A 16,678-nucleotide genomic window follows, 5' to 3' on the forward strand; every position below is an offset into this window, starting at 1 on the left:
CGCTTTGCCATCGGTACCGACGTCTACCAATTCCGGGTGCTACCCTTCAGTCTCGCCACTGCCCTGAGGGTATTCACCACATGCATGACAGTGGTCTTCTCCCACTTGTGACTGCAAGGCGTAGAGGTCTTTCTGTTCACAGATGATTGGCTGTTGGTGGCATCAATGAAAGATCAACTTCTTGAGTCAATAGAAGTGACCTGCAATCTCCTGTGGGAGCTTGGACTCTATATCAATGTGGGGAACTTGCATCTTGTATCAAAACAGCTAATCCAATTTCTGGGAGTGTTACTGAACTCTCAACTGGGCTGCGCCTTCTTACCTGACACAGGGTAAAAGCACTGACTTCCCTGGCATAAGAACTGCAAATGAGCAGATCTACCACGGTGCTCAAGGTCCAACATTTCCCAGGTTTCATGGCTGCAGTGGTGGCTGTTGTTTGCTACACCTGGTTGCATATGAGACAACTCCAAAACTGGCTTGTACACAACCTTGATACCGATTGGGACGCCCATTGAACCAGACTCTGTCTGCCCCTGGATGTCAGAGACTCTCCCTGATGGTGGTCGGCACTAGGGATGTACGAAACTCACTTACCTTTCCGCGGAATTTTTCGCAGTGGGGGGGGAGGCCCTCTGTCTCTCTCCCTGGAATCTTTGATGGGGGGAGGCGATCTGGTCCTCCCCCCGGAATCCTGCTCGGCCGGCTCCACTCCACAGCAGCTCCGCGGAGCAGCCAGCCAGGGCCGTCCGCCGCTGGATTTCTGGCCACAGACAGGCTGCTGCGGATGCAAATGGTGGCCGCTGTAGCGGCCGCCATTTGCGTCCAGCCAGGCTGCTGTGATAGGCTACATAAGTACTTACGTAGCCTATCACGGCAACCCCCAAAAAACATAAAACAAAACCGTGTACGCAAATGGCGGCGGCTAAGGCAGCTGCCATTTGCGTTCCCTATTTTTCGCCATTTTAGCCTATGTAAATATTTACGTAGGCTATTACAGTAAAAAAAGCGGAACGCAAATAGTGTAGTGGGTGCTATTTGCGTTCCTTTTTTCCCCGCCGTTCTAGCCTACGTAAATATTTATGTAGGCAAAAACAGGGAAAAATAGGGAAAGCAAATGGCGGCCGCCATTTGCGTACGCTGGTGTTTTTTTTTTGGCGGGGGGTTAGCCATGATAGTCTACGTAAATACTTACATAGCCTATCACAGCTGCAAGGATGCCAATGGTGGCCGCAGCAGCCCGGCCGCAGCCGGCCAGGATACCAGCCACTGGAGCCGCCACCACTGCCACCGCCGGAGCCACCACCGCCGCCGAATTTGCCGCATCCACCCCAGGTAAGTTCCGTCCCAGGGGGATTCTGCAGGGGGGCGGGGGGGGGGCAGGAGGCCGTTCCGCCATGGATTCCGGGGGGCCAGGTTCTGAAGAATCCAGCCTCACTGGAATCCGTGGCAGAATTTTCTGCCATCCTTAGTTGGTACCAAGCAGTTTAACCGAGGGCATGCTGCTCATTCAGCTCCATCAGGGTTATGAATACTGATGTGTTGCTCTCAGGATGGGGAGCTCACTGTTCGGGCCTCATGGTCCATAGAAAATGGGTAGCCAATGAAGCTGCACAGAACATCAATCTTCTGGAGCTAAGGGCAGTGGAAAAAGTGTTTCGTGCATTCGAACTGGACCTGCTAAGCAGAATGCTCCAGGTCACTTCGGACAACACAACTGTTGTTGCATATTTGAACAAGCAGGGAGGTACCAGATCTCTCCCACGTAACCTATCATGGCTAACGCAGGGACGCAAATGGCGTAGCAGCCGCTATTTGTGTCCCTGTGTTAGCCGTGATAGGCTACATATATATTTACATAGTCTATCACGAAAAGAGTAGGGACGCAAATGGCATAGCAGACCAGTAAATACTTACGTAGCCTATCACGGCTAAAGTATGGAGGGAAATGGCGACCACAGACAAGGGCAGTCATTCGTGGCTGCAGACTAGGGGCAGCGGATGGACCGGACGGCTGACACAAAGTAAGATCCGTCCCGGAGAAGTTTCACAGGGTGGTGGTGGGGATTGCTCCATTCCACCACGGAATCTGGGTGGGGTCCGTGGAGGAATTCTCCACAACCCATCTGCCATCCCCTGTTTAGTGTCATAACCAAGTTCGATGTTGAATACCAAAGGTATTTTTTGTGTAAACTCTCGGTTACAAGGCTGCAATGTTGGTTTCAAGAAACTGAGAGAATAAGCAGGAACCCGCTAGGAACTTGCACAGTAGGATGGTGGGGAAGGGGTTCACACCAAACCTCCTCAGCTATGAAGCTTCCCGAATTGAGGCTCCACACAGGTGAACAGCTAGGGATGTCAGAGAATTCCACCATGGATTCCAGTGAGGCTGGATTCTTTAGAATCCGGGCCCCTGGAATCCGTGGCGGAATGGCCTCCCGCCCCCGCCACTCCACGGAATCCCCCCGGGATGGAACTTGCCTGAGGTGGATGTGGTGGTAGTGGCGGCGGCTCCGGCGGCGGCTCCGGCAGCGGTGGCTGGTCTCCTGGCCGGCCGCGGCCAGGCTGCTGCGGCTGCCATTTGCGTTCTTGCAGCTGCGATAGGCTACGTAAGTATTTATGTAGCCTATCACGGCATACAGCAGGGATACAAATGGCGGCGGCTACGCCATTTGTGCCCCTGCTCTTTGCTGTTGGGCTACGTAAGTATTTACGTAGCCTATCACGGTAAAGGCAGCCACGCAAATGGCGTAGCAGCCACCATTTGCTCCGACGGCTGCCATTTGCGGCTGCAGCGGCCCAGCCACGGCCGGAACTCCGGCTGCGGCTAGCCCTAGCCGGCGGCTCCGCGGAGCTACTGTGAAGCAGAGCCAACCGGGGAGGATTCCGGGGGGAGGGATGGAGTGCCTCCCCCCCACCACAGATGCCCTGGTGCGGAGCCAGGTGAGTATTTTGTACATCCCTATGCACAGCGCATATGTGTGAATGCATAGATGACCACTCAAAGAATTACAGTTACAGGTAGCAATCTGTCTTTCCATTCACCCCCGCCCCAGCAAATCTGTTCTTTATCCCCTACATAAAAATACATATTTTTTATTCAATGTTTCTAGAAATGTTACATCTGTATCTGCTGCATGAACAACTTTTAAGGGTGCCCTAGGATATGTGGTGACACCTGAGAGAACTTGGGGGGATATTAAAAAAAAAAACCCAAATGCTTACCAATGCATATCCGGCATGTTTCAGCTCCACTTGTTCTCAGAGAAAGCCCCTACCTCTTCGCACAGGAGTGGCTTCTGAGTCAAGGCCTTTTCGCTGGTCCCTGGATCTTTGCTGAGAGAGAAGCTGGCAGTGGGAGAGCATGATACATAGCGGATGCACTGTCTGGAAAGGCCTGCTTGTCTTGGGAAAGCATCTTCCCTGCCATTTCATAGGCTTTGTGTAACTAGAACTGAAAATCATTCTCCGCAAACAAGTAGAGCTACATATGAAAAGATCATATGTTTGTTTGAAATATAAAAATATAAAATCAATATAAGTCTACCAAACTTCCTGAGTTCTGGCTCTTCTGACTGGCATATGTTGGGGACATACTTATATGGCCTGTTATACTGGGTTTTTCTTCATCTTTCGTCTTTCTTTTGAAGGCCTGCACCGAAGGTGGATGTACAATGAGTGAAATGACTTCAGCAGTAACAACTGAGAGTACACCAGAAGGTGTCCCTGCTCCCGAAACCCAGTCATATTCCTCTGACTCCTTTAACATCTCATGGACTAAGCCTGAGCACCCAAATGGTAAGTGAACTCTTTTAGCCTCAAGTTAAAAAGATGATTAGTTAAGGTAAATTAATATTCTAAATGGCAGCTTATATGTGGTGCTTAATTTTTAATGATCATTTTAGCGCATAAAATACCTGAGATAGTATCATTGTCTATAGCTAGGAGATTGAAGTTTTCGGCCCGGCTTTGCTGTTTTAGTGGCTCAAAAGTGCTCCCTTTTGATGGTTCTTGTGTACTGCATTCTTTTGCTTAATGCTTTCTGAAACAACTGAGCTGAAGGATAGTCTTTGACATCTCTTAAGAAAGTGTGGATTTTTATGGCACTTTATTTTTATTTCTGACTTTCAGATACATTTATTATCTTGTATTTGTATTTTAGAGGCTTCCCAATACCAAAACAGTATGCAAGGGCTTATAACCCTTGACAAAGTTTATCTGCATGTAGGTTGGCCACTTTTCTGTTACTAATCCTGCCCCTGTACAGCTTGTCATATCAGTATAGTGTCAGAGAGCCACCCTTGCAGGCAGAGTGTTGGACAGACCTGGGATACCTGGATTCAAGTCCCTGCTGAGCCATAATTACCCTCGCATACGTTTATCTATCTCACATGCACATCACAAACACCACTCAGACTTCCTTGAAGGAAAAGTGGATAGAAATGTAATTAACAGAGCAATTCTATACACGTCAACTCAAAAGTAAGCCCTATTGAATTCAGTGGGGCTTACAACAGGTAAGTGTATAGGATTACAGCTTAATAATGTCCCAGTACTTCAAGGTGAGAAAAACTGGTCAGCTGAAAAGTCTGACTTCTGTGTTACACATTCTTGCTCCTACTTTAAAAATAAAACTTTTTAAATATACCATATAAATATCTAGTTTCACAGCAATCCATCTGCATCCTTAAGGCTAATAACAGAAAATGGTTCTAAGAAATTATTTTTATTTATTTATTTCATTTAAATAATGAAATATTTCATTATTATGTATCAATATACTGCCCAATAGCTGAAGCTCTCTGGGCGGTTCACAAAAATTAGAACCAAACGGCACACAATAAAACAATAGAAAATAGAAAAACCTGAGCTCACCAAAGTTCTCAGAATTCCATCTTGAAGCTCATTCCGACTCCAATCCATATCAGATTGGATTTTGTTTGGGTTTTTTTGCATGAAAATCCATGTGTATTTTTGTGTGTTATTTCTCCAAATGTACACATCAATTGTGGGCAACTTTAAAATGTACACATTCTTCTCACCATTGATTAAAGCATATTTGTGTGCTTTTTTCAGAAGTATGCATTTTTTCATGCTCATTTTTCAAATGTACAGACTTCACCGCAGATTTTGCATCCAAGTCTGTTTTCAATCCAGAAGGTGCAAACTGGGGAAATCCTGATAAAAAATTGAATGGAAACACATTTCTCATACATCCCTAAGTTAAATGTAACATACTTTTAACAATGTCTTTGATAGTCTAAAAGCTATAAATAGCTATTATAATCTGTGAGTTAATTTACGTTTGCAGCAAGTGTGCCTTCTGCTTTCCAAACTACATATAGGACTGTTGATCATTTCAGAATAATTTGTAAGCAATTAGGTATTTATTTATTTATTAAATTTATTAATCGCCCATCTGACTGGTCACCCAGCCACTCTGGGCGATGTACAACCCACCATAAAACAATTTAAAACAATAAAATTTTACCATAATTTTTTTTTTTAAATACCCTAACCCACCCCAAATGCCTGCCTGAACAACCACGTTTTTAATGCACGACGGAAGCTCATTAAAGAGGGGGCATGACGGAGTTCCCTAGGGAGGGAGTTCCACAGAGTGGGGGCCACCACAGAGAAGGCCCTCTCCCTCGTACCCACCAGTCTAGCTGTCCTGGCTGATGGGACAGAGAGAAGGCCATCTGAGGCTGATCTTGTTAAGCGGCCTGTCTGGTGTTGCTGGAGGCGCTCCTTAAGATAGGCTGGGCCGGAACCATATACGGTTTTAAAGGTCAAAACCAACACCTTGAATTTGGCCTGGAAAACAACTGATAACCAGTGCAACTCCTTCAGCACTGGAGTGATGTGATCTCGCCGGCGGCTGCCTTTAATTAGGCGAGCCGCCGCGTTCTGTACCAGCTGCAGCTTCCGAACCATCTTCAAGGGTAACCCCACGTAGAGCGCATTACAGTAGTCTAAACGAGAGGAGACCAGGGCATGTACTACCAATGGGAGCAGATGGTCGGGAAGGAAGGGGCGCAGCCGCCGTATCAGATGGAGTTGATACAGCACTGTCCGGCTCACAGCTGACACCTGAGCCTCCATGGACAGCTGGGAGTCCAAAATGACCCCCAGGCTGCGGACCTGGTCTTTCAAGGGTAGCCGTACCCCATTCAACACCAGGTCACCATCCCCCAGCCTCCTCTTGTCTCCCACCAAAAATACCTCGGTCTTGTCAGGGTTGAGCTTCAGCTTATTCCTCCCCATCCAGCCACTCACCATCTCCAGACATTTGGACAGGGATTCTACGGCCAACCTTGGTGAATATTTGAATGAGAAGTAGAGCTGCGTGTCATCCGCATATTGATGACACTGCACCCCAAACCTCCTGATGATAGCCCCCAGCGGCTTCACATAGATGTTAAATAGCATCGGGGAGAGGATGGAACCCTGTGGCACCCCACAAGTAAGTGGCCACAGGTCCGAAACCTCCTCTCCCAGGGCTACCCTCTGGTACCTGCCGGAGAGGAAGGACCAGAACCACCGCAATAAGGTGTCTCCGATGCCCAACCCCTCCAGGCGGTCCAGGAGGATACCGTGGTCAACGGTATCAAAAGCCGCTGAGAGGTCGAGGAGAACAAGGAAGGAGCATTCTTTGTCAGATAGGTTTATTTGTCAGATATGCACTCCACTGAATATGGACATAGTATGTGTTACAGCTGTTGGTTATTTTGTTATGTCAATTTTTCAGTGGAGACATTCAGACTGCTGGCAAGAGTGATCGATCCCTTTCCTGGTAGCCTGCTGGGCAGGAAGGAGGAAGGAGAGAGAGAGAGAGAAGGAGGTGATGGAAAGAGAAAAAGGGTGACCACCCACCCACTGTTGGCTCTGGCCCTACCCACTGTTGGCTTAAACCCCACTCAGTGCCAACATGTGTGCCCAACAGATTACCCACAAAGAAATATGGCCCTCAACAGAAAAAAGATTGTCCACCTAATCCTACCTCCCAGGTCTAACGGGAGGGGCATAACGTGAAGTGGAGGTGCATTCATGCCAGCAGGGAAGAGCTCCACTGGTGGGAGAGCAAACCCTGCCGATCCAGTTATGTCCATGGAAAGCTCTGTAGGCACAGAACTACTGCTGCTGGCATTTCTGCCAGTGGCAGGCTCTGAAAAAAAGGCATTCTGGGGACAGGCTGGAGGCGGCCTTGGATCCATTGGATCCAAAGCCCCTTCATTTCCCTGATGATTGAAATGATGTTCATTTCCCTCTCAGTTACCCCAGCCTGGAGGTGTCATAGTTAATTCCCTGCACTTAGAAATCAGTGGGGGGAATTTTAAAAGAATAAAGAATTGCTGGGATGGCAGGGGTGGGAACAGGAGAAAAGAATAATCATCCTCCATCTTCTGCCCTGGCTGGCCTGAGCCGGCAGGGCTTTAGAAGTGGCTGATCATCTGCCACTTCACTGCCCACCCCAGTTGGGATTGTTCTAATAGCCATCAACACATTTAGTGTTGCTTTAATATAAGATACCAGAGGTAGGGATGTACAGATTTCTGTTAAATCCATTCTGTCTGCGTTTCACAGATTGTCAGGTGCTTTTCGTTGCATCGTTTGCTCAGTGACAGAATCGGATTTTTTTCCAATTTCCCAAAGTTGTGCAAAGTCACACTTGTGAAAATGTACAAATCCCCCCCAATGTTCAGATCCCCCCAAATTATGGATTTTTATACTTTAATCTATGGGGGAAATGCACATTTTGGATAGTTTTTTAAAAATTTTATGTATTTTTCTACAACCAAATTTGCATAACATTCTGGAAAGGAAAAAACAACAAAAACCCAGCCCATGTGTCCACAGAATCTGTGTGACTCAGGAAAAGCCTGTCCACTGCAGAATCTGTGGGTCAGATTCATAGAAATCCAAATTCATTTGGTTCCATTGTGGATTTCTCCGACATTCCTAACTACAGGTGCTTCCAGATAGAGGGTTCCTAGTGCAAGCAACCAGAAGGCATTGTGCAGTTGTTCCATCTCTTTCTTCTTAGCAGAATTTCTGGATTAAGGAAAAAGATGGAAGACGCAATAAGAAAACATGGGAGGGTCATGAGTAGAAGACATTGTTGTCTGGACTCTCTGTAAACTCTACCAAAAAGGGAGAGCAATGGCCCCAACAAAGCCTTGTCTGGAAGCACCTGGCAAATGCTTCTTGGTCTGGAATGTGTCACTTGTGAATAATTTTACTGCAGGATAGAAAATGGAAGAGAGGGAGAATTTTAGTCAATATGGGTTTTACGTTCATATTGCAATCACAAAACCGTTGTCTTCTTTTTTTTAATGACCCAGTACAAAACTGAAAAGAAGATCAGTCCTACTTTGATGCTGAATATTCCAAATTTTCAAATTGATGTCAGTCAGGTCCCATTTTTCCATATTTCATTAAGATTAATGTAATTATGTTCAATATTTATACTGAACAGTAGTGATAATAGGAAGACACAACTGTACATTTTACAATGAAGCTGATCTGATCCTTGGAAACTAGGCACAGTTACTGTTCAGTGGCTGTTATTATGTGTGATGTATGTCTCTTTATTATTGATGGATGTAATAAATTGTCCATTAGGGTAGATCTTGGGCATTATATTGAAAACCAGTGAAGATTATTGGGATTCTATGGTGGTTTGGAATGGCGATTCCACTACCTTCCAATATCAATTTACACATAGAAGCTGATGGCTTCAGTAGGCTGTGTAGCTACTCTTACACAGAGGTATTACCTGACAGAGCACCTCCCCCAGTATGAACCTACCCGTACAGTACAACCAACATTTGAGTCCCTCTCCAACTGCCTTCTCCAACAGTTGGCAACAAGGGAGAGGGTCATCTTGGTGGTGGTCCCATCAATTGTGGAATGATCTTGCCAGTGTGATCTACCTGGTGCCAACATTGACATCTTCTCACTACAAGATCAAGACTTTTCTCCACTCCTAGGCGTTTGACAGCGTATGATGGCTTTTTAACAGGTCCTGGGATTTTTTTTATTGTTGATTGTTTCAAATTGCTTGCACATTTGTGTATGTTAATAGTTTTATATTATGTTATTATATTACATTTTTATGGTTTTGATCTTTGGGAACTACCGAAAGAGCTTTGGCTATTGAGCAGTATAGAAATGTAACAAATGAATGAAATAAAAATGAAATTATGCAGCTCAGGGGTGGGGAACCTCTTTCAGCCCGAGGGCTGCATTCAATTTTGGAGAAGCTCTTTGGGCTGCATTTCTGTGGTGGGTGGGGCCAAAGGCCAAAGGGCTGGGGCCAAAAATACAAAACAAATACAAGCATATTATTGCTTAAAGCTCTTACTCCCAGGAACTGAGCCTTAGGAGAGCCATGTCAACCTTTTAGAATATGGGTGAAACTGAACAAAAGCTGGGAAACCATCAGACAATTGGTGGTTGGGGAAAAGGAGGTGGGGCCAGGGGAAGAGGCCGTGGCCATCAGGGAAACCCTGGAGGGCCAGATTGGGACCCCAGGAGAGCCAGATTTGGCCTCCAGGTCTGAGGTTCCCCACTCCTGATTAGGGATGGACGGGCTCATCTCTGTCCGTGGTTGCTGGGTGCTGACCGAGCTGCCACCACCACCTGCGCCTGCTCGCCACACTTCACGAGCCCCTGGATGGCTCGGCGAGCGCCTGGCGAGAACTGAGAGGCTGCCCATCCCCTTCGTGAGCTGCCAATCTGTGTAACGTTACATAAATGGCCCCTTTACAATAGGGATGTCAGAGAATTCCGCCACGGATCTTGTGAGGCCGAATGCCAGTGCATTCGGCCCCCCGAAATCCGTGGTGGAATGAAGCCCCCGCCCCCCCCAAACCAAGAAAGGTGCACGAAATGGAGCACTTACCTGCTGCCGTCTGTGCTGACTTGCGAATGGCAGCCGCCCTGCGGCCGCCATTCGCTTCTTCATCATAGCCGTGATAGGCTATGTAAATACTGACGTAGCCTATCACAGCTAACGCAGGGACGCCTTTTGCATCCCTGCGGAGGCTGTGATAGGCTATGTAAGTATTTACGTAGCCTATCACGGCAAGCCAACCCCCCCCCCAACAGCGTATGCAAATGGCGGTGGCTTCCACGGCCGCCATTTGCATTCCCTATTTTTAGCTGTTTTAGCCTATGTAAATATTTATGTAGGCTATTACGGCAAAAAACAAGGGGAACACAAATGGCGGCCGCCATAGCCGCCACCATTTGCGTACTCTGTTTTTTTTGGGGGGGGGCTTGCCGTGATAGGCTACGTAAATACTTACGTAGCCTATCATGGCAGCCTCGTAGGATGCAAATGGCGGCCGCTATGGCGGCTGCCATTTGCATCCGCAGCATCCCGTCCATGGCTGGAACTCCGGCTGTGGATGGCCCTGGCCGGCCCAGGGAGGATTCCGGGGGGAGGGACGGAGCACCTCCCCTCCACTGCGAATCCAAGCTCCGCAAAGGTGACTTTCCTACATCCCTACTTTACAGCCACCATTTATGCAACATTATTTTTACAGAGAAACCCAAGCTGCCATTTTTATGCAAAATGGTGGCTCACTAAGGGGATGGGTGGCTTCCAGGTGCTCGTGGACCACACAAGCGCCCGGTGAACAGGTCTGGTAAGTGGCAGTGGCTCGGCGAGCAGAGGCAGGGGGGCCAAACGGGGGGGTCTGCTAGACTCCACCCCCCCCTTGGACTCCCACAACATCCCTATCCCTGATGTAGTTGAACTTATGAATGGTCAAATGTACATTTTTACCTGGAGAGTCTTTCCATCCAGTAGATCACATCCAGCTCATCTAGATACAAATGCATGTTTCATGGCCAGCATCCAAAAATTATGAATGCCCAGGGGATTTTCACAGTTCCAACTCCCTACTGCAGACCCTTGCACCCCATAGAATCCATTCAAAGGTTGGGGGGCCTTTTGGAGTGGCATTTGATTTAGTGTGATAGGCTACGGCCAGAAAGGAACTGGCTGTCTCCCCATGTGCAGCTGGAAGAGTTTTGTATGTGAATATCCTGGCCAATGTATATGTTGCCTACAATAATTCTGAAACCTATGAATCAGTTATGCATTTCTTGCTAGATGCATTGATAGTGATTATTTGTTATTATTTGAGGGCCAGTTTTGGTGATACTTAGTGGACTGATATATATGTAAATTCGCAACATGACATGTACATACCACCATCTTCCATCCCAGTGTGGTATATGCTTCTTTTTCAGCCTCTTTTGCATGACTGCCACATTCAGTGTCTTCTACTGCCAGGCCACCCATATGAATGGTGGTAACTGCAGTGGTGTAATAGAAATATGGAAATATGTTTTCATGTTTCTTTCTAATGAGCAAATATGTGTGTGGGGGGTGGGGGAGGTTGTCCAACATATCTATACCATCGTTATTTCAGTGATCCTTCTACTGGGTGGCTATTCTAGCAAAATGCTGAATAGCATACCAGGATAAAATGAAGCACCTACCAAGCCACAGTTGCTCCAGACGTCGGAAATGCATTGCTTATTGGGCTTTGCAGCTGAAAATTTGCCACCCAAAAGTAGGCATAAGAATCAGTACATTTGTAGAGGGAAGAGTGTCCTGGCTTGAGAAGGCAAAAACAAGCTTATAACTGAAATCTAAACTTAAATAAACCTGCAAAAGGCAGCTTATTTCTAGGTCCAGCAAACAAAACCTATGATAAGTTCTACAGCCCATTAATTACATTCACAGTTCCATTATACACAGTCCTGCTGTGCATTTTACAACTTCCACACAGCGCTAATAATGTTCCCCTTGGATGTGCAGAACATTGGGTGGCTTTAGATAGCAGGGTAAAGGCAGCAGAGGGTTCATGGGTCAGGAGACCAATTATTTGCTAACTACCATGTAATTTCAGTGAGAACGGCAGTGGTATGGATTCTCTTTCTAATGTTAACTGTAATGTGGGAGAAACTGTAACTGTAGTTCTTTGGAAGAGGTGAGGGAGAGGGAATCCTCCAGAAAAAATGTCTAAGGGTTTTCCCCTTGATTGAAACACGTTGGGAATTCAGTTGGTGCAGCTGTTCCTTTTTTGACTTAGGTATTGGATTGTGCTGTTAATTACTTGAGCGTTATCACTTAAGAAGGTCAGTAATTCTGCCACCACCTACTGAATGGAGCAGTAGGACTCTTTAGGAGAACTGGGAATACGTATTTAGTCGTAGATACCTGCCGCCTCAGTTACCAGGTTATGACTTTGCCAACTTCCAGTTTCAAGACTCCCCTACTACTTTTCGTAGTAGTTTGAATAAACAGGTTTATTTCACCAAGACATTTTTATTTTATATACAGAACAGAATTTCTAGTCAACTAAATTAAAAAAAATGTTGTGTCCAAGCTTCATCTTCCCTAGATTAGATAACAAGCAGGTGTTTTGGAGACCCATGGATGAAGATCCATATGAATAAGTAGTCTTTCCTGAATTAGAAATCAAAAAAAATCTTCTTCCTCCTAGGCAAGGAGGCACATGATGGAATTCAGCATTGCTTTTGTCAACTCCAGATTGAAGATCCTTTGCAATAGGATTGGCTATAAAAAAGCCTAGTGCAGAGTGATTAAGAACAAGAGAACAATATATGGTTATTTCACTGAAGGTTGTCACGGATGCGTTACCACAACAAATGGAAGGAGGAAGAGATAGTTCATGTTTGGGTAAGCCTCCTTAGGTGAGCTGGAAGGACCAACCTTAGAAGGGGAGTGACCACCAGCAGAAAGGGAGAGAGAGAGAACAGGATGGAAGGTTAACTTCCCCCCCCTCCTTTTAAGTCTAGAGTAGGTACAGGAAGAATAGGTACAGGGCCCCAATCCAGATCTTAAAAGCCCACCTACCCATCCCACACTAGGGTCCCATTCCAGACTGGGGGCCCTCCACCTATGATAGAGTAAAACTAATAAAAAAGATGTAACTGATAGACACAGATTTAAAGTAATATTCATTTTTGCCCTAGGGTGGAGTGTTCTTATATTAAAATGTAATAAAGTGTTTGTTGTTGGCATACAACGGTTTCCAGCATTGCTTCATAACACAAGTTTGATGATCCATAGAAGCCAGCAGTGCCACTCCCAGGATTGTGGGGGCCTTGGACAAAATGCCCTCTGCCCCCCCCCATGCACACATATACTCCTGGGTATTCCACCACCCCCATTTCTTTCCCCCAGCACTCCATCTTTCTCTTTCTTTTTGATCTCTCTCCTCCCCCCCCCCGCCTCTCTCTTTCTCTGATTTTTCACTCCTCCACCCCCCTCTGGTTAACAGGCAGTGACACATTTTCTTTCTCTTTATTTCAACTTTTAGAAGACTTCAGGTGTGTTGTAGAGTGAAGCTGCAGTTGTGCCCGGTATCTTGATTTCCCCAGAGTGCCTCTGGGCCCACGTGGGGATGCCTAGAGGTTCTTCGGAGAAATGAAGATGCCAGACACAACTGTAACTTTCTCTGCAGCGCATGTGCACCTGACATCTTCTAAAAGAGCTGGAAAAAGTGCAGAGGAGGGCAACTAAAATGATCAAGGGGCTGGAGCAACTCCACTGTGAGGGAAGGTTACAACAGCTGGGATTTTTTAGTTTGGAAAAAAGAGGGTGAGGGGAGACATGATAGAAGTGTACAAAATTATGCATAGTGTGGAGAATGTGGAGCGGGAGACATTTTTATCCCTCTGTCATAAATAATACCAGAACCCCGGGTTATCCCATGAAGCTGACTGGTGGGAGATTCTGGACAGATAAAAGGAAGTACCTCTTCACACAGCACATAGTCAAACTATGGAATTGACTACTACAGGACGTAGTGATGGCCACCAATTTGGATGGCTTTAAAAGGGGGTTGGACACATTCCTGGAGAAAAAGGCTATCAATGGCTACTAGTCCTGATGGCTATACACTGCCTCCAGTATCAGAGACTGTATGCTTATGTACAGTAGTTCCTTGGGAACATGGGCGGGAGGATGCTGTTGCACCCACGTCCTGCTTGTGGGTTTGCAGCTGGTTGGCCACTGTGTGAATAGAATGATGGACTAGATGGACCCTTGGTCTGATCCAGCAGGGCTCTTCTTATGTTCTTATGTTCCTAAAAGAAAGAGACAGAAAGAAAAAGTGTTGTTGTCTGATAAGAGAGGGAGAATGAGCACTGGATGGGGAGAGAGAGAGAGAGAGAGAAATTTGCTGGCAGGGAGGAATTTAAAACTTTCTTCTTAAAGTTAAAATAGACATATGTGGCAACCTGCACCCAGTAGTTCAGCCCTAGTGTCACCCCTAGAAGTGTGGAGCTGTGGAGAAAACAGTTATGAGGCAGGTTGGCCTTCTGTTGAATCTTGCAGGGTCCAAGCTGTTGATTTATTTAACACTTTTTCACTAACTGCAGTGGGAGTGGAGAGGAGTCTAAATATGATATTGTTGTAAACAAATCTGAGGAACATTTTACGCCAAGAAAAGAAATGAGACTTCTGAGAAATGAGATGTTTTCCATACAAGAAAACAAAATGAGGCAGAATCCTTTCAGAGTTTTGTTGTTGATTTGCAGAGGCTGAGCCAGACACATAACTTTGGAGTGCTTGCTGACTCATTAATAAGGGATCAAATTGTCCTTGGGGCACATGATTGCAAAATGAGAGGCAAATTGCTAGAAATTAAAGATCTCGTTTTGGCAAAGGCAGTTGAAGTGTGCCTAGCTGCAGAAACCAAACGAAAGAGTGCAGAGTTGCAGGAAGGCAAGAGTTCTGCCAGGTCTATGGACAAGATTGCGGCTTTGCATAGCCACAGCAGAGTGCAGAGGGGAACTTGTGTGACAACCTTCCCCAAGCCTAAGTTTCATTTTATATGGACCGGCAAGCTAAAGTCTGCCGACAGTGTAACAGCATACATGCATCAAATCAGTGCCAGGCTTATGGCGGAAAAATCTAACATATGCCAAAAGATGGGGCACTTTTCCAGAATCTGCAAGCAAAATCAGAGTGGGAAGAGCTACAAAGTGTGCACACATTGTTACCTGAAGCAGCTCTGCTTCCAGTGTGGAGGAGTTTTGTATTATTGTTTTACAGCACCCTTCCCCCACCTGGTGCCCTCCAGATGGTTTAGACTACAGTTTCTATCATTCCTGACTATTGGCAATGCTGGCTTGGGCTGGTGGGAGCTGTAGTCCAAAACATATGGAGGGCACCACGTTGGGGAAAGCTGCTTTACAGCAATCCTTGCCATTGAAGGTCTAGAATATTTTGTTAGAGACAAATGGCGTGCAGCAGATTTTAAACCAGACACAAACAAATGTGATTACTGAAAGTGAGGTAGCAGGATTACTGAGGAAACACTGCCATTTGGGACAAGGGAAAGTCAAACTGGAGCATTGAAAGGCTGCTGCTGATCTTTTTGGAAGCAAGATTTAAATGAAACAACCATGCTTATAAGAATTTGACAGAGTGGGGCAGTAGGGATGGGCGGATTCCCTACCTGCTGGTCTGGGTGGGAATCCGCCCTCGCGGGGAGGCAATCTGTCCCTCTCCCCGGAATCCATCCGGGCCAGCTCCGCTCCACGGCAATCCTGCAAAGTTGGCCGCCGGATCTGCATCGCTGGTGATACGGCTGGCCACCATTGCCATGCCGTACCGCTGGGCTAACTCTGGACACAAATGGCATCCACTATGTCATTTGCGGCTGTAAAGCTGTTAGGTTAACCTAAATGCAGCCATTTACTGCATTTAGGTTATTCTAACAGCTTTACAGCCGCAAATGGCGTAGTGGTCGTGGGTGCCATTTGCGTCTGGAGTTAGCCCAGCAATACAGCACGGCAATGACGGCCGGCCATATCGCCAGCGATGTGGACACGGTGGCCAGCTCTGCAGGATTGTTCTATGGAGGAGCTGGCCTGGATGGATTCTGGAGGGAGGTGGAGGTGAGTGCCCTGTTCCGCCACAGACTCCGGAGTTCACATGGCTGCATTTAGGTTAACCTAACAGCTCATGGGGGTCTGTGGCGGAATTCTCTGCCATCCCTATGGGGCAGTACACTTCTGGACGACTATATGAACAAAAGTTATCATATGAAAGGGTCACAGAGCTTAAGGGCGCAATCCTATGGGGATAGTCGGCTGCCTCCAAACTTGGAGGCAGTGGACTATCTAATGAAGTGTGGGTGAAGCATGGAGGGGATCCTTTCCTCTGCAGTCTGGCCACCCTGGATTTGTGGCTAGACAGCCAATTTCAGCTGTCTATCTGGGGCACATTGGAGTGTGTGTGGGGGAGGCCAGATGGTGCATAGGAAGCATTGTACTGATGCTTATGTGGTTTCCTCCCCTCCCCACCCTCAGGAACGCCCCCTTTTCACCCTCTCCACACTGCTGTTATGAAAGTGGAGCTGGGGATGAAGCACGTTGCCTCCGAGTTGGCAGGGTAAGGGGCAGGGAGAGAAGTTTCTCGGAACCAAGCTCAGAGTCCTGGCTCCAAGCTTGGTTCCCCAAAACCAAAAAATCCTATGGCCATCTAGTCACTGTCTAGTGGCCATAGGATTGTGCCCTAAAACTACTGCAGCCAAAGGTGCATTTATGAAGGCTCAGCATAGACAGAGTGTTATTCAGGAGTTATTCAGGAAGAGGCTTCGCAGTCCTAGCTCATATTAAT

At 46.8% G+C, this 16,678-nt stretch overlaps 1 protein-coding gene across 1 annotated transcript in view; it reads left to right on the forward strand.

The window, feature by feature from the left end:
- Positions 1 to 16,678, forward strand: part of USH2A (usherin) — an 809,138-nt gene that overhangs the window by 386,260 nt on the left and 406,200 nt on the right. Inside the window, exon 35 of the mRNA XM_084828794.1 lies at positions 3,651 to 3,798. Coding sequence (XP_084684920.1) covers positions 3,651 to 3,798 — 148 coding nt within the window. The remainder of the gene's footprint in view (positions 1 to 3,650; positions 3,799 to 16,678) is intronic.

The sequence above is a fragment of the Heloderma suspectum genome, chromosome 1 (genome assembly GCF_057233095.1).
Source record: "Heloderma suspectum isolate Gila_16-S chromosome 1, 16-S_ref, whole genome shotgun sequence".
Lineage (NCBI taxonomy): Eukaryota > Metazoa > Chordata > Lepidosauria > Squamata > Helodermatidae > Heloderma > Heloderma suspectum.